Source organism: Aricia agestis, chromosome 1, assembly GCF_905147365.1.
Source record: "Aricia agestis chromosome 1, ilAriAges1.1, whole genome shotgun sequence".
NCBI classification, from domain to species: domain Eukaryota; kingdom Metazoa; phylum Arthropoda; class Insecta; order Lepidoptera; family Lycaenidae; genus Aricia; species Aricia agestis.
Window position 1 is genome coordinate 19,683,513 of NC_056406.1, and position 23,783 is coordinate 19,707,295.

At 36.4% G+C, this 23,783-nt stretch overlaps 2 protein-coding genes across 2 annotated transcripts in view; both read left to right on the forward strand.

Moving 5' to 3' along the window:
• The window catches only part of LOC121731620 (long-chain fatty acid transport protein 4-like), a 30,561-nt gene extending 16,553 nt beyond the window's left edge, over window positions 1-14,008 (forward strand). The window contains exons 8-12 of the mRNA XM_042121144.1: window positions 9,431-9,561; window positions 10,480-10,630; window positions 11,388-11,545; window positions 11,880-12,033; window positions 13,418-14,008. Coding sequence (XP_041977078.1) covers window positions 9,431-9,561; window positions 10,480-10,630; window positions 11,388-11,545; window positions 11,880-12,033; window positions 13,418-13,578 — 755 coding nt within the window. The 3' untranslated portion in view covers window positions 13,579-14,008. The remainder of the gene's footprint in view (window positions 1-9,430; window positions 9,562-10,479; window positions 10,631-11,387; window positions 11,546-11,879; window positions 12,034-13,417) is intronic.
• A 3,385-nt stretch (window positions 14,009-17,393) lies between these two features.
• LOC121731612 (long-chain fatty acid transport protein 4-like) overlaps window positions 17,394-23,783 on the forward strand; it is a 34,682-nt gene continuing 28,292 nt past the window's right edge. The window contains exon 1 of the mRNA XM_042121131.1: window positions 17,394-17,772. Coding sequence (XP_041977065.1) covers window positions 17,396-17,772 — 377 coding nt within the window. The 5' untranslated portion in view covers window positions 17,394-17,395. The remainder of the gene's footprint in view (window positions 17,773-23,783) is intronic.

Genomic DNA, 23,783 nt, shown 5'->3' on the forward strand with positions numbered 1-23,783 from the left:
TCGAATTCATTGAACTGCAAATCACCTTTATGATCCATAACCGCCAGGAAAAACGTTGTAAAAAGACGTAGTAACGAACAATCGGTACCAATATACTTACAATAACAGCGTGTGATAACCAGTGAATTTGGCTTATCTGTCACACTGTGACCTTCATTAACAAACAATTAAGTCAACGAACAGTCGTCGGCCAAAGGTCAAGTTTGCGTGACAATAACGCGAACGTATAATTGTATATTTATAGGTAACATAGATACTTTGTAGCAGTTTACTATTATCAGGCCTGTCCCACTCGCGCCTTTAGGTATCGAACTGTAAGTACCCCTTTAAAGGGGCAGATCACAAGGGACTCACAAGCGAGTGTGAGTGACGCGCGCGCAAGATTTTTTCGTCGCATATATCTATGTACTGATTTAACCGCTGTGACAGAATCATGATTAATCTGATAAATATGAACAATTGAAAAAAGACAAAGAAATATTTCAATAAAGTAATTTAAGACTTTAAAATACAAAAAAAAAAAAATACACAAACAGCAAATAAACTAATTTGTTCAAACAAACCGCATACTACACATAAATAAACACAAGTTACTATGTTTGAGTTGTAAAAAATTCCTGACCAGCTCCTACACTATAATCGAATATAAAATATACGTTGGGTTACTAAAATTTGATTATTACTATAAAAAAGTTTGCTATTAGTAGCTATAGTAATTAAAAGAAGATTATTTTATTTTCTAAAAGGTGACAATCTTGATTTCGTCAGAAAGGGTACCTCTTACGCGATAGAAAGAAAGCGCACATGTAGGCAATTATAATTGTAGGCACCTAGCACAGCGCGGTCGGAATTTGAACTTTATAGTATCGCAGCAAGAGTTGTTATTTTTTTAAACTGGTTTCACGAGTTGGAATTCTGTTGGTACTACTAATATATATTCTGTCCTATTATATATATTTTTTATGAAAAAAGGGGGCAAACGAGCAAACGGGTCACCTGATGGAAAGCAACTCCCGTCGCCCATGGACACTCGCAGCATCAGAAGAGCTGCAGGTGCGTTGCCGGCATTTTAAGAGGGAATAGGGTAATAGGGGAAGGTAGGAAAGTGAATAGGGGAGGTTAGGGAAGGAAATAGGGGAGGGTAGGGAAGGGAAAAGGGTAGGGGATTGGGCCTCCGGTAAACTCACTCACTCGGCGCAACACAGCGCAAGCGCTGTTTCACGCCGGTTTTCTGTGAGCCCGTGGTATTTCTCCGGTAAGCATGGCTTTCCCACGTTACAAATTATGAGGCTAAGGACCTGTAACACCACTAATTGATAAGTGCCAGATAGGCTATCCACAACTAATCTGACAGATAGAGTATAGAGTATCTATCAGATAAGTTGTGGATAGCCTATCCGGCACATATTATTAGGTGGTGAACCAGGCTATAAATCTCCCTACCTTCCCCTCTTTTCATACCTATAAAATAACCCGTGGGATTTCATAGTAAGTAATTATAAAAATATTTTTAAAAATTTCAATCTTCATCATAATTTTTTATTATATCTATATCGTACATTAAACCTTGTTGAATGATTTATACGACATTCTCGAAACTGACCTGCACTCTTCAAATAATGTAGTGCCTGGGACAAGACGTATAATACAGATATCCATCTAGTGGCCTAAACACATACGGCATCCAGAATGTCAAACGTCTGAGACCTACCATGTGCTAGTTTCTTCAAGTACTGAAAAAGGTTTATCGATACACACAGAATGCAGATTCATCGATAAACGCATGGTTGGGCGCCACCAGGGAGCTTTTTAATAATAAAAATAAAAAATAAATAAAAATTGTTTTATTTCTGAATCAATTTGAATCAAATGTTTTCAGAACGTTGAACTACATGTTGCCTACCACCGGTTCGGGAACTACCCCGGATAGAAGAACCGGCGTAAGAAACTCGCACGGGGCCACTTTTTAGTAAAAAAGTGGAAAATTTGTCTTTTAAAAAAATAAAATTTACAATGTAAATAACTTAATCTATACAACATAAATACACAATTGTAAGTCACTTAAAATAAATGTAGAAGCAGCAATCAATCAATCAAATCAATCAATCAAAATTGTTTTATTTCTGAATAAATTTAAAATAAATGTTTTCAGAAAGTCCTACATGATGCCTACCACCGGTTCGGGAACTAACCCGGCGAGAAGAACCGGCGTAAGAAACTCGCACGGGGCCCACTTTTTTACCAAAAAAAGTGAGAAAAAATTAATCTTTTAAAATAAAGTTTACAATTTTGTAACTAAATATTATATACAATATCCACATACATAATTGTAAGTCCTATAATAATGAAGCCTTGCAAGAAGCCATCCTACTCCCAAGGTGTGCCATCGTTTATGAAATCATTGACCTTATAATAGGCTTTGGCACACAAACGTTCTTTAACTACTTTTTTAAATTTATTAATGGAAAGATTTTGAACGTTTTCTGGGATTTTGTTGTAAAGGCGTATACATTGACCTTTAAAAGATTTACTGACTTTACTAAGTCTGATCACCGGCATATCTAGCTTGTGCTTATTTCTAGTATTCCTAGAGTGAATGTCACTTTTAACTTTAAATTTACTTATATTTTTTCTAACATATATTACATTATCCAAAATGTATTGAGAAGCAACAGTTAGAATACCAATTTCTTTAAATTTATCTCTCAGAGATTCTAAAGCAGACATTTTATAAATAGAACGTATGGCTCGCTTCTGCAGCACAAATATTGTATTAATGTCGGCAGCGTTTCCCCATAAAAGGATTCCATATGACATCCTACTATGAAAATAACTAAAATATACTAATCGTGCCGTATCTTCGTCAGAAATTTCCCTAATTTTTCTGACTGCATATGCTGCAGAACTGAGCCTACCTGCAAGATTAACAATGTGAGGACCCCACTGTAATTTACTATCAAGTGTAATACCTAAGAATACAGTGTTGTCTACCAAATTCATCTTCTCATCATTTAATACTACATTGGTTTGGACTTGCCTAACATTGGGCAAAGTAAACTTTATACATTTTGTTTTACTAGAATTTAAAAGTAAGTTATTAACATTAAACCAATGTACTATTTTTGAGAGAGCACTGTTTACCTCGTCGTAGTTCGACTGTTGTCGCTTCACTTTAAAAATAAGTGAAGTGTCATCAGCAAAAAGCACTATCTCATTATTATTATCCTTAACTAGATAAGGTAAGTCATTTATATAGATGAGAAAAAGAAATGGGCCTAATATAGATCCCTGTGGGACACCTAATTCTATTTTGGTTCCTTTGGACCTTTTACTATTAACCTCAACCCTTTGAGTCCTATTTTTAAGGTAAGAAGTCAAAAGGCTGAGAGCAGAGTCTTTAATTCCGTAGTGGCGCAATTTCCTGATCAATGTAGCATGCTCAACACAATCGAAGGCTTTGGAGAGATCGCAAAAAACACCTAAGGCATCCTGCGACTCCTCCCAAGCCTCAAAAATACTGCAAAGGAGTCCTATACCAGCATCCGTTGTGGATCGACCCTTAGTAAATCCGTATTGATTATCATGTAATAAATTATTAGAATTAAAATGTACTAGTAATTGTTTTAAAATAATTTTTTCAAATATTTTACTAAAGGTCGGTAGAATTGATATAGGCCTGAAATTCGTGGGATCCGATTTAGTTCCGGCTTTGAATAAAGGAACAATCTTGCTATGCTTCATTAAGTCAGGAAAAACACCATTTTTTATACAGTCATTGAAAATCATTGCTAAATGAGGAGCTACGATGTCAATTATTGATTTAATAATTTTTGTGGACATGCCCCAGAGATCAGCAGTATTTTTGATACTCAACAATTTAAAGGTATCAATAATATCTCTGGGGTTAATTTCTCTAAACTTAAAATTGACATCACATTCCTTTACATTGTCTCTGAGTAGCTTTTCGGCAGCTTCAGACGAAGAATTTAAATTTTTTGTCGTTGAGACCGGAATGTCAGCAAAAAACTTTTCAAAGACCGTCGCAACTTCTTGATCATTAGTAATCTTTTTATTTTCAAAGTATAGTTCAAAATCAGAGCTACGACAGGTGACATTTCCAGTCTCACCCGCTATTACCTGCCATGTTGTTTTGATTTTATTTTTAGAGTTTTTAATTTTATTTTTTATATATAGGGCTTTAGCAGCTTTACAAACTTTTCTGAAGGTTTTTGAGTAGTTTCTAACATATGCTTTAAATACTTCACTATTGTTAATACACCTTTCATCATATAAGTCATATAATCTTTTCCTACTTATTTTTATTCCTTTTGTTGCCCAATTAATAAATTTAGTTTTTTTATTACTGTTTCTAACCGTTTTAGAAGTAAATATTGAATTAAATTGAGTTCTTATCACCTTAAATAATTTATTAAAAGCTTCATCAGAGCTATGTGAGTTGTCCAATAAATGGATATTTGAATTTAATTTACTTCTAAATTGCTCAATACGTTTTGTGGTCACAGGAATAAACACAAGATTTTTCTTCGCATCACTGTCACATTTGATATTAAAAGAGGCTATTTGTCCACAGTGATCAGAACTTAGCTTATTAATTATTTCTTTTTTGTCTGGAATAAGATTAGTAAATATATTGTCAATACAAGTGGCTGTAGTCTCACAGACCCTTGTTGGTTCCTGAAACAAACTGTAAAGGTTATACGATTGAAATAAAGATGTGAATCTAACAGTAGTTGAGGTTAAATCTAATAAATTAATGTTAAAATCGCCACATATAATAACCTTTTTGTTAGATGCACATATTTTTGACAAAATTTGTTCCATAGTTACTTCAAAAGATTCGTATAACCCTGATGGAGGCCTGTATACGCCTACAATTATTAGATGGTTCAGCTCTATGCAGGCCACTTCTATTATTCGTTCAGTAGAGAGACTCACAATATCCTTACGTTCCTTAAATTTAAAATTGTTTCTGATTAATATTAAAGAGCCGCCTCTAATGGCATTTTCTCTACTGAACGAACTTGCTATCTGGTGATCATTGAAGTTGAAAATGAGTTCATGTGATCTAAACCAATGTTCAGATATACACATAATATCAATGTTAAATTCCTTCAAAAATAACTCAATTTCAAGTTCTTTACCTACCATACCTTGTAAATTCTGATGCACCAGATTAATTAAATTACAATTATTTTCACTTACTATATTTGAATCTATTAAATTGGTAGGATTTTGACTATTTAAAGGTAATTTATTTCTGCAAGAGATTTCCTCCATTGTCTTATTATCTAATTTAAAGAAATATTTGGAACATATTCCAATTCGTTCAAAATATGACTAATATTCTGCTCAATAAAAGCAGTAGTCGAGGAAGCCAAATACTTGGCTGATTTTATAAACAAAAAGTTAAATAGCAACTTGGCTATACGTCTTTTATAAAAATTAGATAAGAAGTACTTATCTCTTTTCATAGTAGATAATTTCAAATCTAAATTATTAATATCTACAACCTGACATTGTGTATGCGAGTCATTTAAAATAATACAATTATTATTTACAGCTGTATACATTAGGCTATTCAGCTGATACCTGGAAATGTTTTCTTTATTATATCTCTTTGGCAACATTTGAATGTAGGGAAAAGTAAACAATATGACTTTTGTAACATTTTTTATATTAAATAATTTGTCCAAATATTCAGTCATCTGTTTTTTGTTTAATTTTCCTCTCCTCCCAACTAAAAGTATTAATGTAGTATTCGGACAATATGTCATAGTTAAAGCCCTTTTTAAAATTTCAGTGTAAGAAGCTCCGGGCATACAAAAATTAGAAAAAGATTGTCCAATACACATTCTATTCAAATATACACCTAAATCCTTACCTAACTCGTCACTGACTAAAGTAATGTTTGTTGGGCATTCCGTATGTACCTTCTGACTGGAGCATATATCTGCAATATTATTTAAAACGGAATGATCAGCTTTATCTGAGGAACCGTTGATTCTCAATAAAGAATAAACCCGCTCCTCATTGTAATGAGTCACTTCGAGCAGATCATTCATTGCTGATATATGCCCCTGCATTTCTTGCTGTGACAACTCATATTTCTTTTTCAAATTGTCTAAAGAGTCTAGAAGTATTGAAATCTCTGCTTGTAGGTTGCATACATCGGCCTCATAGCTACACTTAATTTGCTCTAAGTCAATTTTACAATTTAGCAAATTATTATTCAAAATTTGGTTTTCTTTAACAACCTTTGATAAATTATTTAAACATTTTTTATTTTTCAGTGACAGTTTACAATAATTCTTGATGCACTTTCTGATTCTAATATATTTCTTTAATTTTTTCCTACTATTCATTTCACACAGTGGCAATGAATCATCACCGGTTAAATCAACAGTAGAAATGTCAATGTTACATGATTTAGAGATAGAATGTGACTTACTTTTACTATGGATAAGTTCATCATACAAGATTTGTGTTTGGGTGGCACTTTGAACATGTATTTGTTCTTTAAGTTTTAAAATATAGTCCTCAGCATTATTCAATTTAATTTTCAAGTTAGCCGAGTTCTTGAGAGTGTCTTCATACTCCTCTCGGCATTGGTCGAAGACATCAACGATGTCCTGTAGTTCCACGTTTTGCTTATGAATGTCCTCAAAGTCCAAGCTTAACTTGTTAAGTTCTAATTTTAAATCCTTATTCTTTTGTAAAACAGATAGCATTTCTTTTTCATTATCATCTCTCTCCCTTAACAGCATTTGGCACTGGTCCTTATATTGTTTTAGTTCAGTGAGGGCCACACGAAGTTGCTCCTCAGTACGGCGGGCCACGGCTGAGCGAGTCATCATTTTGCTGTCCATTCCCAAGCACTGAAATTAGTTTTATAATATATTAGGCTAAACTGGGCTTGATTATTAGAATTAATTACTTATAAGTCACCTTTTACTATATAAGCTAAAGCCAGCCTCAATATTTCAGTGTATTTTATGTACAGTTACTATGAAAATGGAAAGGATAAGCAAAGTGATAAGGAATGAATAGAATAATTGAGATTAAGACTATTGAAAATAAACAAGAAACAAACAAGGAGACCAAGAACAAAGTGTGGAAGACAGTATAAACAGATTGAATAGTAATTATTAAATCTGAATAACTGTACAACTCAATATTTAATAACTTAATTTTTGAGTATTTTTGAGGATGACTCTTTGCTTGTTTAATGTGTGTGAAGTATTCGAGTTTAGTGTATGTCTGGGCTTGTTGTTTTTATCTTCAACTTCGCTTCCACTACTCGTCAAGCCAAGAGAGAAGTAAATTTTGCCAAGTGTGTTTTGGACGTAGCTCACAGGGGTGAGCGATGTGGAGTTGATTTTTTATTGTTGTAATTGTAAAAGATGACTTCTAAATATGAAAATTAAAAGCAATACTCCCCGGGTTTACGCAGTCTTTGGGAATAGATCCAGCTCCAATTTGAATTCGTCCAGTCGTTGACAGTTGGCACTTGGCTTGAACTTTGGTTTGTAAAAAACTTATGTTTTACACAAACACTGCTAAGGGTGAAGAGTTACAACAGTTTGTAACACTTTGCTTTTCGTTTGTAATAATTTTCAACGTAGAATATAGCTTAAAACTTAATTTAATTAAATAAAATAGTTGGGAGGTTACAATTTTACGTGCAGTTACAAATGTTGCTAGCACAAAAAAAAAAAGCCTTGCAAGCAGCCATCCTACTCCCAAGATGTGCTATCGTTTAGGAAATCGTTGACCGTATAGTAGGCTTTGGCACACAAACGTTCTTTAATTACTTTTTTAAATTTATTAATTGATAGATTTTGAACGTTTTCCGGGATTTAATTGTAAAGGCGTGTACATTGACCTTTAAAAGATTTACTTATTTTGCTAAGTCTGATCACTGGTACGAGGGCTGCTATTTATGTATCCGGAACTGGCCACTTACAAGAACAATATTTAAAAAGTAATTACAACATTTGAAAATAGAACTCTTTGGTTGAAGAATACATTTTGTTTCATGTGACTGTCAATTATTTTTCCATTGTGGCGTCATTTTGAAAATTGCGTGTCTTCATTTGCCATGGATTTAACGCGTGAACATTTTCGTGCAATGATTTACTACGATTTTCGGCGTGGGCTAAATCAACAACAGTGCTTTATTCAACTCACCGCAACTTTTGGAGATGAAGCACCATCAAAAACCACTGTTTATCACTGGTACAGTGAGTTTAATCGTGGGCGGTCTATGCTCACGGATGAAAATAAAGAAGGTCGCCCAAAAACAGCTGTTGTCCCACAAAATATAGATGCTGTGCGGGAACTAATAATGCGTGATCGTCATGTTACATATCGCGAGATAGAGGCGTCCTTAGGCATAAGTATGACGAGCATACATAAGATATTACACGAACATTTGGCTGTAAAAAAAATATGTTCGCGTTGGATTCCGCACAACTTGACAATCGATCAAAAACGGGCTCGTGTCGATTGGTGCAAAAAAATGTTAAAAAAAATACAACCGTGGTACGTCAAAAGCCGTTTATAACATCTACACAGGTGATGAATCTTGGATCTATGCATATGACCCCGAAACTAAACAACAGTCAACGGTGTGGGTGTTCCAAGATGAGCCGAAACCAACAAAAGTTACTCGTGCAAAAAGTACTTTGAAGCAAATGGTCGCCTGTTTTTTTGGAATTAATGGACATGTGGCTACAGTGCCATTAGAGAATCGTAAAACGGTTAATTCTGAATGGTATACGACCATTTGTTTACCAGAAGTCTTTGAAGAAATAAGAAAGGACAACCGACAACGCAGAATCATATTACATCACGACAATGCTAGCTGTCACACCTCAGCTGAAACAACTCAAGTTTTTGGAGGGTCAAAAGATCGAATTGACTGGTCATCCGCCGTACAGCCCTGATTTGGCACCTAACGATTTCTTTTTATTTCCATACGCGAAGAACAAATTACGTGGTCAACGTTTTTCGAGCCGCGAAGAGGCTGTTGATGCGTTCAAAATGCACGTTTTGGAGATACCTCAATCAGAATGGAAAAAGTGCTATGAAAATTGGTTCCAGCGTATGCAAAAGTGTGTCGATCATCGCGGCGAATATTTTGAAAAGCAATAAAACCATATTAAATGATATATGTTTGTTTCTTTTTTTAATTCCGGATACATAAATAGCAGCCCTCGTATTTCCAGCTTGTGCCTATTTGTAGTGTTTGTACCGTGGCTATTTACACTTTTAGTTTTAAATTTAGTTCCATCCAAAATGTATTGAGAAGCAACAGTTAGAATACCAATTTCTTATTTACTTAGTCTTAGTTTATTTACTTAGTCGGTTTATAGTTGATAAATTAATTATTGTAAATATATATTTCCAGTGAACACGGATGGCACGCCCGGCGCGATCGGTTTCGTGTCGCGCATCATCCCGCAAGTCTACCCCATCGCCATTATCAAGGTCAACCCCGAGACCGGAGACCCCATACGGAACGCGGTTGGACTGTGCGAGGTAAACAATTGACGCTGAATAATAACTCCCACACCGGTTTCGGTGATGGTGGCCGGTTTCATTTAATCCGTACCAGTTACGCAGGAGTCATTTTATAGTGCCCAAGTATGTGCGCAGTACACGAGAGCACTCTCTATTCCCATACTCTCATCAACGCAGGACCGACTTTACATGCCCTTCCGACGCATGAATCATCTTACTTGTCAGACAATCAGGTGATCAGCCTGCATTGTCCTAACCAAACTTGGAAATAACATGTTTCTAAAGCGGGAATCGAACCCACGACCTCCGAGTCAAGAGCCACGCTCTAAACCACTGGACCACGGAGGCGTTTAAGTAGCCAGTGTAATGGCCTACAATGGCCCACTGCAGGCCACGATATTGCGCGCCACGCCTGGAAATCGTCCGCCATCATACACCATTACCCCGTCTACACAATGGCGATGGCTATACAATGGTAGTGGGCCAGCATGGATAATTGTGAAGAGGCACCTTAATACACATTGTCATAATAGTGACACTTAGGTTATGACTGCTCGCAAAACACACAGCATATAGTACTCCCACTTAAAATTTTATTTTCATCCAAATTTAAAGAATAATTTAGACTCTATCAATATAAATGCGCCATTGTATTCCTGTAGTGCCCGCGGTTATAACGTGACATTTAAATTTGTAACATTATAATGTATATATTCTTTAATTTGTTAGGCATTCAGATGAAAATTACAATACTAAAACGCCTCGAAAGTTTACCCTCATGCACATACTTTTGACTTATATTCGAGAGCGACAGTGCCACCGGCTCATTGCGATAGGTTAATGTGCAATACGATTCTGTTACTATCAATTCTTTATTTCTATCAAGCGCTTCAAAAAGGTCCTACATAATCTCTCCATCTCTTACTATACCCCCAGCTGGCGAACCCGGACGAGCCGGGCGCGTTCATCGGCAAGATATTACCCGACAACCCGGCGCGCGAGTACCTCGGCTACGTCGACAAGGCCGCCTCGGAGAAGAAGATCGTACGCAACGTGTTCGCGCACGGAGACTCCGCCTTTATATCCGGTAAGTGTAGGATAAAAAACAGGGGTATGCATCATATCATAACATCATAACAGCTTGCTGTTATGATGTTATGATAACAATCTACAGGGTGTATCAAAACTAAGTGATTATACTTTAGGATGTGTGTGTGTGTCCTTTGTATAGAGTTCACTGTAAAAGTAGCAACGGTGAAAGAGATTTTTTTTTGTGATTTGTATGGGCAAAGTTATGACGCTGGGGCGCTTGCTTGTGAAATGCATGTGAAAGTGTGTGTAATCCTACACGCTTAAACAGCTAAAAACTTTAATGAAATTTCGTATTAAAATATTTTGCGTCGCGAAAAATTTAGGGAGAGGCGTGTTGTCACCCGCATGCGGACTAGATCCGCGTACGGGCGATATCACACTTAACAAAAATTATTATTACTTGTTAGAACGAAGTTCCTTATGGCGCGTTCGGCGTTGCGAAAGGAGGCTAAACTACACTTGACCTCGACACTTTTTATTAGTACCTGCACAGCAGGGGTAGAGGGCGTTGATAGTATTCCTGTGCGTTAGATGGCGTTTTTGAGAATAAACACCGAAATCTACCGGACGTTTAAGTAAATTTTATTACAATTCCACAAAAGTGTCGTTGTTAGTATTCCTGGGCGTCAATAGATGATTTTTTTTATAACTTCGTTCCATCCGGGTGTGAGGTGTCCCTTGAAACCTCTCCATTGAAGTTTTAGTCCATATGACACACATTATAATATAACTATAATACATTATATCCCCAGGCGACATCCTGGTGGCGGACGAGCTGGGCTACCTGTACTTCCGCGACCGCACCGGCGACACGTACCGCTGGCGCGGGGAGAATGTCAGCACCAGCGAGGTCGAAGCCGCCATCTCACGAGTCGCCGACCATAGAGACGCCGTTGTCTATGGCGTTGAGGTGCGTTTTTTTTTAATATGAGGGTATTATTAATTAAGTACTTTATGTAGCGATTTGGGTGCTCTGCTGTAAAAAATGCAGATTTATGATTTGAGGATTGCAATATAACATTTAAATGTCTTATGTCGTAATATGTTGGTGAAACAGCGTCTGTCAAGTTTACAATAATTAAAAAACGCGCTACGCGACACTACGCTGCAGTGGAATGACGCGACACGACTCGTCTAGTACAGTGACATACTCTTTAATAGAGATGTTCCGATCATGACTTTGGCCGACTAGCCGATTAGTTTTCTACCTATGTTTTATTATAACACTTTAATCCATGTCACAGGTGGCGAACTGCGAGGGTCGCGCGGGCATGTGCGGCATCGTGGACGCGGACGGTACGCTCGACCTGCGGAGGCTGGCGTCGCTACTGGAACGGGACCTGCCCGTGTACGCGCGCCCCGTGTTCCTGCGCGTTATGGCTAACGTTGACCTCACTGGTATGTGTGTCAGTGTAATAGTCAAAGTATCATTATTGGAACGAAGTTCCTTATCGCGCGTTGCGATAGGGGCTAGACGGAAAAGTTGTAAGGACACTTATTTGGTACCTGCGAAGTAGAGGGCGTTGATGTGGCGATGACTTGCGGGAAATTTAAAATTCTACAATTCCTCTATGGCGGGTTTTTCTTTATAACCTCGTTCCATCCGGGTGTCCCTTGACACATCTCAAGTTTTATTTTATTTAGCTCCGAAGCAAATTCGTTTAACCATACCGCAACGCAGTGGAGCAGTGTGACTTCTATCCAAGTAGGATATGCCATAATATGGCGCATAGACTTAAGAATATACGAGTGCGTAAAGTAAATCGATCCCAATGGGGATTGTCCACTTTTTTTTAATTTTGCTCATTACAAAAACATTTCGAGGAATAAGGTCAGTGATCGTTTTTCTGTATATAAACGAAAAAAATACCCATTAGTTACATATACTTTTGAACAAATATGTTTGACCTTCAATGGCGTTAAATTAGCAATAAATTCGACCAACATTACGTTTCGAACTTTTGGTAAGCTTCTCGTATCAGCTTTCACATAATGAGAACTTGCATTTGACGAACCAGCCATTATAAATAAGATTGAAAGGAAATTGAAAACATACTGCAGAGGTCAATTGGCCGCCGATGATGACGTCAGAGCGAAACTTTGAAAATTTATTGAGAAAAAACTAGCCAACTAATTTCAAAATTATTTAATTTATATTCTTAAAATACCCTATTTTAACGAAAAAAAAATATAAAAAGTACATGTGATTTTTTTTGGACAATGCCCATTCCCAACCAATATTTATTATACGTGGGAGAGCCATGCTTCGGCACGAATGGGCCGGCTCGACCGGATAAATACCACGTTCTCACAGAAAACCGGCGTGAAACAGCGCTTGCGCTGTGTTTCGCCGAGTGAGTGAGTTTACCGGAGGCCCAATCCCCTAACCCCTACCCTATTCCCTTCCCTACCCTCAACTTTTCCCTTGCCTTCCCTACCTGCCTTGCCTACCTTCTGATGCTGCGAGTGTCCATGGGCGACGGAAGTTGCTTTCCATCAGGTGACCCGTTTGCTAGTTTGCCCCCTTATTTCATAAAAAAAAAAAAAAAAATTAATCTTGTTATACATGATGATAACAAAATACACAATATTTTACTTCGTGAATGTTTGCGGTATGCTAAATCAATATTCTCCACTTTCGCAATATTTGCTCTGTCTGACCTTATATAATTCTTGGACTAGTTGATTAGACTTGAATGTTTAGTATAAGACAACACAATTTATTATAATATTATGTGCTCTTACAATATGAAAAAATTGCATTTTTTTTTCTTTTTTTTAGGTACATTCAAGATGAAAAAGACTGATCTACAGAAGGAGGGTTACAATCCGAGCTTAGCTAAGAACGACAAGCTGTACTATTTGGACCTGAAGCAGGGGTTGTATCTGCCGCTCGGCGTCGAGGAGTACGACAAGATCATGAACGGACAGATCCGACTGTGATAGTGTTATGTTTGTACGAACATCTTCGAATTCATGTTATGTGACAGAAGTTTGGAGTTTGAACGTGTCGAAACCGACGTGGCGTTAGGTAAACCTTTTAATTTTTAACTATACTAAAGTAATAAACAATTAAAAATCTATAATGAAGATCTTAGTTCTAGCGGAAAAAATGTAATAGATAAGTTTCATTTTTTTGGCCATCAGACGCCGTGTATGTCAAATGCAAACCGCTAAATATTAAAAGTCCACAATAGAATCTCTACGAATAATTTATATTAATTAACGGTTATGGGTAGATCTGGTACTTACTAGTTTAAGTACTGCCGAGCACTAACATAGAGACGCGCAATAAATCAGTCGATGTACAGAAATTTGGAAACAAAATTAACATAGCAGCGCTATATGAATTTTGAAGCAATATGCTTATTATTAAGTTTCACATTCTCGAACTAAATAATCTTGTTTACATATCTGTAAGAATTAGGCTCGTACCTATGTTGTGCACGTGTCAGAATAATCGAATATTGAGCTTGAACTCTGAGAAAATGTGATTTTAATTTTTATCAGTCGTCAGCAAAATTTGGTTCGTGTCAAGCGCCAATAACATAGAATTATCGAGTCATGAAAATATCTATTTCTTGTTGTTTACTTTCACTAATACATTAGTACTCTGTATTCAGTGTAGATAGTTTACGATATGCTAGGCATTTATGTCTTAAAACATTCCTTTTCAAAACGCAACATTTATTTTATATTTTACTTCTAAGCTAATTCTTCATTCACTTCAGTGCTATGCATTTAATGACTTTCGTATTATAGAGACTAACGCGTTTACTAAACTAAAAAACTTTTTAAATAGTTTTTCTCTTCAATAAAGGTATCCTAAACGCATTTGAATCTCATTATTTTTTTAACCAAGTTTTGTTGACGAATTAACTTTATTTTACGCTCTTCATAACTCTTCTAATTTTTCCATTTATGAAGTTCTTAGAGTAAATACTCTACACACATACTTTTAAGTTTTAATTTATGTACACAGCCACTATTAGTTAGTTTGTTAGTAATAATTGAAAGTTAAGTGCCAATATCATCAACATCTACTGTTAATCCTTATCATATTATTGTTATTTTTCTCACTCTTCGTGTTAAAGAAAGAGAACAAACTATAATAACAGGTGAAATTGGTCTCTGTACTTTCATTTCCTATGTTACTCTTAGCCGGCCCCTAGACGATAAATTGAATTGTTGATATCACGCTTCAATTTTATAAAACAGTAATAATTTATTTGACAATAAAATAATCAGGGCCCCCGTAAGGGCTACTATATAATTAGATTGAAGGAGCGCGATGTTCAATATCAACCCTAGAAGGTTAATAACATTACGCAATAAGAGATTGCGCAACAAAATTGCTCGTCTAGGAGCCCGCTTGTGTAAATTTTGACGAACAATGTTTTTTATACTTTTATAAAATTATTTTATACATTAAAATATTGCGACTAAAATGGACTTTGTGTTGTTACAAATGTTTATTACTCGAAAACAAAAAATAAATAAAATTTAGAGGCTACTTCATGATATTAATGCTAGCCATTTTGTTATAATAATATATAATCTCAAAAAATCTCACAAATATAATCTGAAGTTTTTCTTTCATTCTCTGTTGTTATTTAGTGAGTACGTCAATTATTATTATTATTGGTATGCTATTTCTTTACTATTTTAACTTGTTAACAAAATGTTATGTAGGTAGGCTGTTAGATGGTTAACTTTTATTTGCAATGATTATAAGTATATTTTGCTCAGTTCTTTAGTCTAATCGTAGCTTTATTTTTAAGAAATGAAAGAATATTTTATATTTAATATTAAACTGCAAACACAATAGTGAGAATCGGAATTGTCGCTATATTTTCCTATGCTTATACAACATGTAAACTGTTTTGCATTTAGTAATATTAAAATAAAACTAAAGGCTACTTGAATTTAAATAATTTTAAATGATAATGAAATCAAAACTTGTATTTTGTACTTAAAGAGTTTAAATTTCAATTAAGTTTTTATAGCTGTTAGGTGAGTAATAAACTCGAATATGTTGAGGAAAATACTTACGGAAAGTAAATACATACATAAATATTATGTTAAACAGACAACTTGATATTTTTAATGGATTGTAAAAATATTGTCTAACTGGAATGACATTTGCCTACTTTTTAGGAATTTCATAATATTAAATCTGGACATGAGATTTTAACAATTTTTATAATTTATTTCACGATCGTTCCACTTATGTACTCAATAAGACTTAGAAATCTGATACAAATATAAGTGATACAAGGGAACTTTACCTAACACGTTTTCTTTATCGCTTCTTTAAAGAACCGTTGATTAAAATGTTTACAATTTTGGCGTGAGTCGCATTTTAAGTTCATATTATTATCGTACGCTTATGTCAATTCCCTTCATTTTTGATCGGCAATTCTATAAATAAGCGATAAAGAAAACGTATTGGCTAAGCCCCTTGGTCAGCGCACGGTTATGGGGTAGATAATCGCAGCTTGTAATAGAAATATATTTGGATACAAATCTGAAAATAGTTTTGTTTTTTAACTCTGGTCTGGGTGTACGGGAGTGCCCCCGCCAAGATGAGCCAAGCGAAGCGCGCAAGGGCACTACCTACCTTTTCTCGAAATTTAATGAATATCTACATTTTTTATTGTTTTCCATTTTTCAATTCGATTGTTACATATCAATTACAACAAACATAATTATATTTATTATTTACATTTAAAGTAATATTCGGCCGTATTTTTAAAAATCGGCCAAGCTCAAGTCAGACTCGTGGACGAAAGGTTTCGTACCGTTACGTTATAGAGCAAAAAATGGACGAAAAATTGTGTTTTTTGTATGGGAATACCCTTTATTTTTTATTTTATTTTAATATTATTATTAATTATTGAAGTAGACATATAACTAAGGCCTTTGTGAAAATATCAAGTGCCTACCTGTTGCCATTATTGATATCGAGAAAAAAAGGCAAAAAAACATGTTCGTTGTAGGGGAGCCCTCCTTAAATATTAATTTTATTTTGTTTTTCGTATTTGTTGTTATAGGGGCAACATAATATATTTACACAATCTGTGAAAATTTCAATTTTTCTTGAGATACAGCCTGGAGACACCGACGGACGGACAGACGGACAGATATCGAAGTCTCAGTACCTAATATGGTACCGTTTTTACCTTTTGGGTACGGAACCCTCAAAATTTAACCAGAAAACGAGAAGACGCATCACCTGATGTGTGTCTGGGCCGCCCAGCGATAGACATAATATACTCCCCTCACAATTTACACGTGGAACTGTTCAGCCTGAGGAGTTCCACATGTTAATTCTCAGAGAACGAACGCAACTCACAGCACCTGAGGAGCTCAGGTGTGAGTTGCATTCTATAATTAAAATCCAAGTCCATAGGAAACAGTATTATACTTTACTATGAGTTCGCCAATTTTGTGAGACCGTGGCAGTACTAATAAATATTCTGTGACCGTGGTAACCGGTATTATTCCGTTCGAGCCATGCTCATTGTCCCGTTTAATTATTATTTGTGAATTTTTGTTAATTTAGTAGACATAATAAAAATTTATAATCCCTCTGGAGAATCCTCAAAAAATCTAATCTATAATCCTTTAAATCGTGGTAAAGTTTAAAATGTATACGAAACTTAAATAAACAAGTTTAAATGACACTGAGGCCTGAGTCCTGACTGCACCTATCGATAAATACGAAGGGTAAAGCGGGGGTTGAGTGGTTGACGTGTCCATGGGGCGGCGGCGAGGGTCGCGGGGCGCGGTGGCGCCACATCGGCCGATCAGCTGTTCGCGCATGCCAGCTGCCGACTGCCGCGCGGCGCACGTCCTTGCGCATTACAAGGAAACATTCCGCCGGCGACACACGCGCGTTTTGGACATCTTGTTTTGTTCCGTGTGCTCCGTTCCGTGTCCCACTCGGCCTGCCGCCAACATGGATGCACTTCTGGCAGCGCTCGTCGCGCTCATGGCACTAGCCGCCGCGATGGCCGCCGTGCTCAGTACGTTCTCCAAGGCGGCGATATTCGCACTGCTCGCCGTCGCCCCGTGCATTTACAGATACAGAAAACGGATTTACGTGATATACAAAACTTTGCCCCGGGACGTCAAGTAAGTGACTTTTATTCGCTAAAATAGGTGAGTGTACTCTCGAGTTAAATGTTGATACGTCATACGACGCGGAGCGCTAGGATGATTAAAAATAGTAGAATGTTTTCAAGATCGATATAACATTGAGCAGGCCGGTCGGTAAATTCGTGAATGTGTGTCAGTAATCTCAATGTTGCAGTTAAAAATAAATAGGGGTCGTGACGTGTTATCGTTCGCTCCCCCTTTTATATTTTTTTGAGCAGAACGGTTCATTTTCGGCAAATATGCGACTAATATGTTTGTGAATAAGTAGTCATGTGAATTTAGACAAAATATACATATTACTATATAAAACGTACAGTTTATACCAATAAATTGTGGTTGGAAGTGAATTTTCTGCAAAAAGGTATCAGAATAGTTATAATACTATCAGATTACTGAATAGTTGACTATTGTACTCAGACTTATAATTTAGGTACTTTAAATTGTACCTGTGTAGAGTGTGTAGTGCGTACAAATAACAAAGCAGTAAGCAGGTAGAAAATGTAGGGACAGGATGGGCTTTGCCAGGATATGACATACAACGGTAAACAAAATAAAAATAAGTATCAACTTCAAGACTGTTTATATGCAATCGAAAATATTGCTTGTATGTACCATCGAGGAAGTTGATTCCTATGCAATTGACAGACCAACGTTATTTGGTCGAATATGTCAATTCAATTGTCAGCTGGGTTTGACGTAACGCAACCAAACTACTTAGGTCCCCGATTTGCATAGGAATCAACTTCTCTGATAGTACCTACCTATGTAAATTTTCTTATCAACAGCTGTCTGTGATGACTGATGATCAAAGAAACATAATTACCTACTGCGGATCTTGCTAGCTACGTACCTAACGACTACGTTTAGTTTCGAAGATAATAAAATTAGTAGACTAGTGTCTAGTACATACCTTTTTTTGCGGTAGGTTCTATCGTACCCGCAACTCTGCCTTTAGCGATGAGTAGAGCACCATGTGGTTTTAGTGGGTAGTACCCCAGATATCCCCAATTTGCCGGGGATGAGTAAAGCATTTCCCCATGTTAAAAAAAAGACTACTTACATATACTTACCTAGACACTGAAAAATTACTGGCCTTTATTGTACTCGTATCGTATAACTTTTAAATGGAGTTAATGTTGAAAAGACAGAAATGAGAAAGCGTACCTACAATACAAGGTAATACTTGCAATTTCAGTAGGTTCCTAAAACTTAATAGTTGCCGATTTCGAAGGACCATTTTATTATAGCGTAGGAATCAAGTGTTTTGTAAGCTTAAAATATGTAGGACTTAGGAGGCTAGAAAAGCTCGTGTTTACGTAATGGCTCGTGGCAGTCATGGCTCTAATCACTAATGTGTCAGAAACACGACAACGCACGAGTTTTTGTAAGCTACGACTTACAGGCTTACAGAGTGATATAGGAAATAAACATGTAAATAGTAGGTATATTTTAATCAAAATCGACCAAGTGCGAGTCGGACTCGCGCACGACCTTATAGAATACGGAGGGTTCTGTACCGTTATAGAGCAAAATTTGTGTTTTATGTATGGGATCCCTCTTAAAATATTTATTATTTTTTTATTTTACAATTTGTTATTATGGCGGCAACTAAAATACACAATCTGTGCAGAAGACTAGCGAAGGCAATAGCGGTTCTTGAGATACAGCCTGGAGACAGACAGAAAAATATTATGAGTATTCATAGATCATTTTCCGATTTAGGGATCCATTTGTGAAATATGAAGTTTTAAAGTGGAAAAAATCGTTTAAGAGTCCAGTGTCCCCCTTCTACCAGCTAAACGTTTGCTCCTGGAAATGTGGAAAATTCACGGGAGTAGCAAATATGTTGAATTTAAAATTCTTTGAGTGATAGTCGATCAACTAAAAATATGCATTTGGCGAAGAATAACGGAACTTTTCGTTGAAATTCCTTTGAAAATAACTGAGGTGATGTTGTTAGTACCTAGTGTACAACAAGTTATAAAAATGTAAGTACTTACATTCATTAACCAAACAAAAATTTGCGGTAAGTACTACGGAGCCGCGTGGCCCGACACAAACTTGGCCGGTTTTCCTCATTGGGTACGGACTGCGGAACCATAAAATTTGTGTCTTGGTAATAATTAATAATTTAAATGGTATCAACGTACTTTATAGTATTAGACTTTATTACTGATTTTTTATGTAAACTATCACACTCATAAACATAATATTATATTGAATGATTCAAAGGACCTTGAAGAATAAGATAGATGTAAACGGTAGAGGATCGAGATTTGTACGAAAAGGCTTAGATTACATACTTATTACAAATGTACGTATGGGACACCGGACATCGGATTTCGGATAGGTTTAATTATGATGTACAACTTATAACTTAATACTATCAGAGAAGTTGATTCCTAGGCAGATGGCGGACCAAGTAACACAATTAACTAATTTGGTTGCGTTAATTAGTCAAACCCATCCGACCGATCACACGTAACATTAAAATTTGAATTGACATTTTTTTTTATGAAATAAGGGGGAAAACCAGCAAACGGGTCACCTGATGGAAAGCTACTTCCGTCGCCCATGGACACTCGCAGAAGCGCATCAGAAGCGCTGCAGGTGCGTTGCCGGCCTTCTAAGGGGTAATAGGGGAGGGTAGGGAAAGGAATAGGGGAGGGTACGGGAGGAAATAGGGGTGGGTAGGGAAAGGAAAAGGGTAGGGGATTGGGCCTCCGGTAAACTCACTTTCTCGGCGAAAAACAGCGGAAGCGCTGTTTCACGCCGGTTTTCTGTGAGGACGTGGTATCTCTCCGGTCGAGCCGGCCCATTCGTGCCGAAGCATGGCTCTCCCACGTCATAAACACATAAGCACATAAGCATAAAGTTATTATACCTAGCGGAATAGAACAACAATCTCGAGCTGTCAAACGTAACCAAATTTGGTTTTCATCTGTGTGAAAAATATGTGTACGTATACACTTACACGAGCATGATTGAACATGAATTCTATGAGACTAAATTGTCAACGTGCGGCACGTGCAGACTGGACGTCAAAAAAAGAGTGCTGCTGTCATGTATCACACGTCTCTTTTTACCACGCAGTGTTACTGATAGTGACATCTCTCTTGCTCAAGCCTTTGTTTCTTTATTCCGCTAGGTATATTAACTTTATGGACATAAGCCGACCACATGACGTAGGTCCGTGAACTGCCTAGGAATCAATTTCCTCGATGGTACAATGGACAACCTCAAATTAAAAGTAGATAACATCCTATCAAGATGCGTTGATGCATCGATATTACAACGTGAGGCGTTTTTAAACATTTTTGACCCTTTGTCTTACTTCGAATTAGTTTGGTCAGATATCGTGGGATTTGCCTGGACTTCTTTCCTAAGTACGGGTAGTGACTAGTGAGACCTTCATAGCAGTTCATGCCTAACGTGGATCATGGACGCCCCGTTCGATTTTAAGAAATCAATCGAACGACATTAATAAACACATCAAACAGCTCGTGTAACGTAGGTACAGTATGACGGACGCTATTTCCACCGCGATCTATGCCCAAAATACGCGGGCCGCGGCGGCCGACACTTCGACCGGTTTACGCAAATAGATCCATCACGCATTCAGAAATAAAGACAATGAAAGTTGAACTACATACTGCAGACGTTAAGCAATTCAAATAAGTACATAATAAATTTGTCATTTCCAGACTATCGGTATTCAGTATTCAACTATTCACGTCGTACAGAGACCAGAGTACTGACTACAGAATAGTCGTGGCTTAGGTAGGTACGCGATCTGCGAAGTTAAACAAATTACTAGTCCTTACCTGATAAGTCAGCTAAAAAATTTCCAAAAAAAAAATTTCTTTTTTATTTCAGGGCTCCTCTACTACCTATACTCGTATGTTTTTTGTATGGGAGCCCCCCCTTAATTTTTTTTATTTTATTTTAATTTCAACTCTCTAGCTATTACCGTTCTTAAGTTACAGCCTGGAGACAGACAGACGGACAGACAACGAAATCTTACCTAGTACTTAATAGGGTCCCGTTTTTACCCTTTGGGTACGGAATCCTAAAAATGAGCTTTAACTTTAGGGCTTAAATAAGTTAACATTCGGCCACAGTAAGTATTACAATATTTACCCTATCGAGTATTGTAATACCCCAGTGGTAATACTGTGATTCGGGTGTTTCACTTTTGGACTTAGGTCTTAGAATATTATATCAAAAAGCATCGCTTTCTCACCATCGTACACCATTTTAACCTGTGCGTTAAATTACTGGCGAATCAAAAGAATAGTTGACGTATTCGTAACAAAAATAACTGGATCTCCAATACAAACTATCCAAGGCTAGAGTTTATTGAATTAAAGGCTTTAGTGCTTGTGTAAACTGTTCGGTAACGACGTGGCGATATGCCGGGGTCACATATATTGTGTATGTTATAGTAACACCTGTAGCCTCAGATTAGTTGCATAATTATATTTTTAAATTTAACTAATTTTTACCGACTTCCAAAAAGGAGGAGGTTATACGTTCGGCTGTATGTATCTTTTGTATGTTCAACGATAACTCTGCCGTTTGTGATCCGATTTTCAAAATTCTTTTTGTGTTGTATAGGGTTTAACTCAAATTTGGTACCATGTTCACAAAAGTGGTGATCTGATGATGGGATCCTGGAGGAATCGAGGGGACTCCTTAAAATTTGTATGGAAACATATAGTGATTTCAATTTTTTCTGAAGCATTCGAGGTAAATGCTACTAAAAAGTAAGATTTCGCATCAGGTTATACCCTGGATCCGAAGGTACCCTACAGAACTTTTGAATCCTTATAGGTACGGGTTCGGGGATTTCGGCGTTGTTTAAAGAACTGAAAGCATAAGCCAACACATCAATTTATTTGATCATCGTCATCAAAATCATAATTATGCCATGGGTCATCACATTATGACCCAATTATTGATGCTTTTCATGATATTTTGCATCGAAGCAGATGTTTTTGGTGATTATTTCGCTGTTTGTGGACCGATTTTCAAAATTCTTGTGTCGTTGTATAGGATATAATCTTGATTTTGTAAAATAATTACGAAAGTGGTGAGCTGATGATGGGATCTATGAGCAATCGAGGGAAATCCTTGAAATTTATCAAACGACTCATAGTGGTTAAAATATTGTTTCTAGTAACTTAAACATATGTTACGAATAAGAGAATGTTCATACGAAGATGTCTCTTGGTCCAAAGGCACTGAACAGAACTCCTGAACCTTTAAAGATAAAAGTTCTTGAATTGCAGCATCGCTTAGATAACTGCAAGCATTTACCACAATTTTGCTTACAGTAACATAATGTGAATAGTTGATATTCGTAGTGGTTATTTACGCATAAAGCCTTATCTTTTAGATAGAGAATCTATAAACTCTACACATTAATCAAAATCGGTGGCCTGCCCCCCTATCATTAACTTTGTCAAAACCTGAGCTAATCCGTGCAGGTATGTAAACAGTTGTAAAGTGAATGGTTATGTTTCCGTATCATGTGCACTTTTACTTCTCAATGGTTTTAACCTGTAATATTTGTCTCTGAACTGGATTAAGAAATGTCAAACACGAACGTCAAATTTGACTAACGGAATTGTTTTTTTTTTTAGGAATTGAAATGGCTTAGCCATAACGACTAACGGAAAAATTGTAAATCAAGATGAAAATATAGTTTAAAAAAAGATTAATATTTTTTATTATAAAATATACTATTTTCTAATATAAAACGTGGTCAATGTAGGAATAGTTACTTTTGCACCGATTTATTGTATTTAAAGGTAATTATTATAAATGTGTAAATGGTTTTATTTATATCTTTTGGTATTTTATAAGCCCTTTATGAAAACACTGAGAAAATAACACTCCTTCATGTTTATATTATCACAAGCATGGCGATCTAGAGGAGAAAGAATTCTCTGACATTGGCAACTAACTGAGTCGGCAATTAAAAA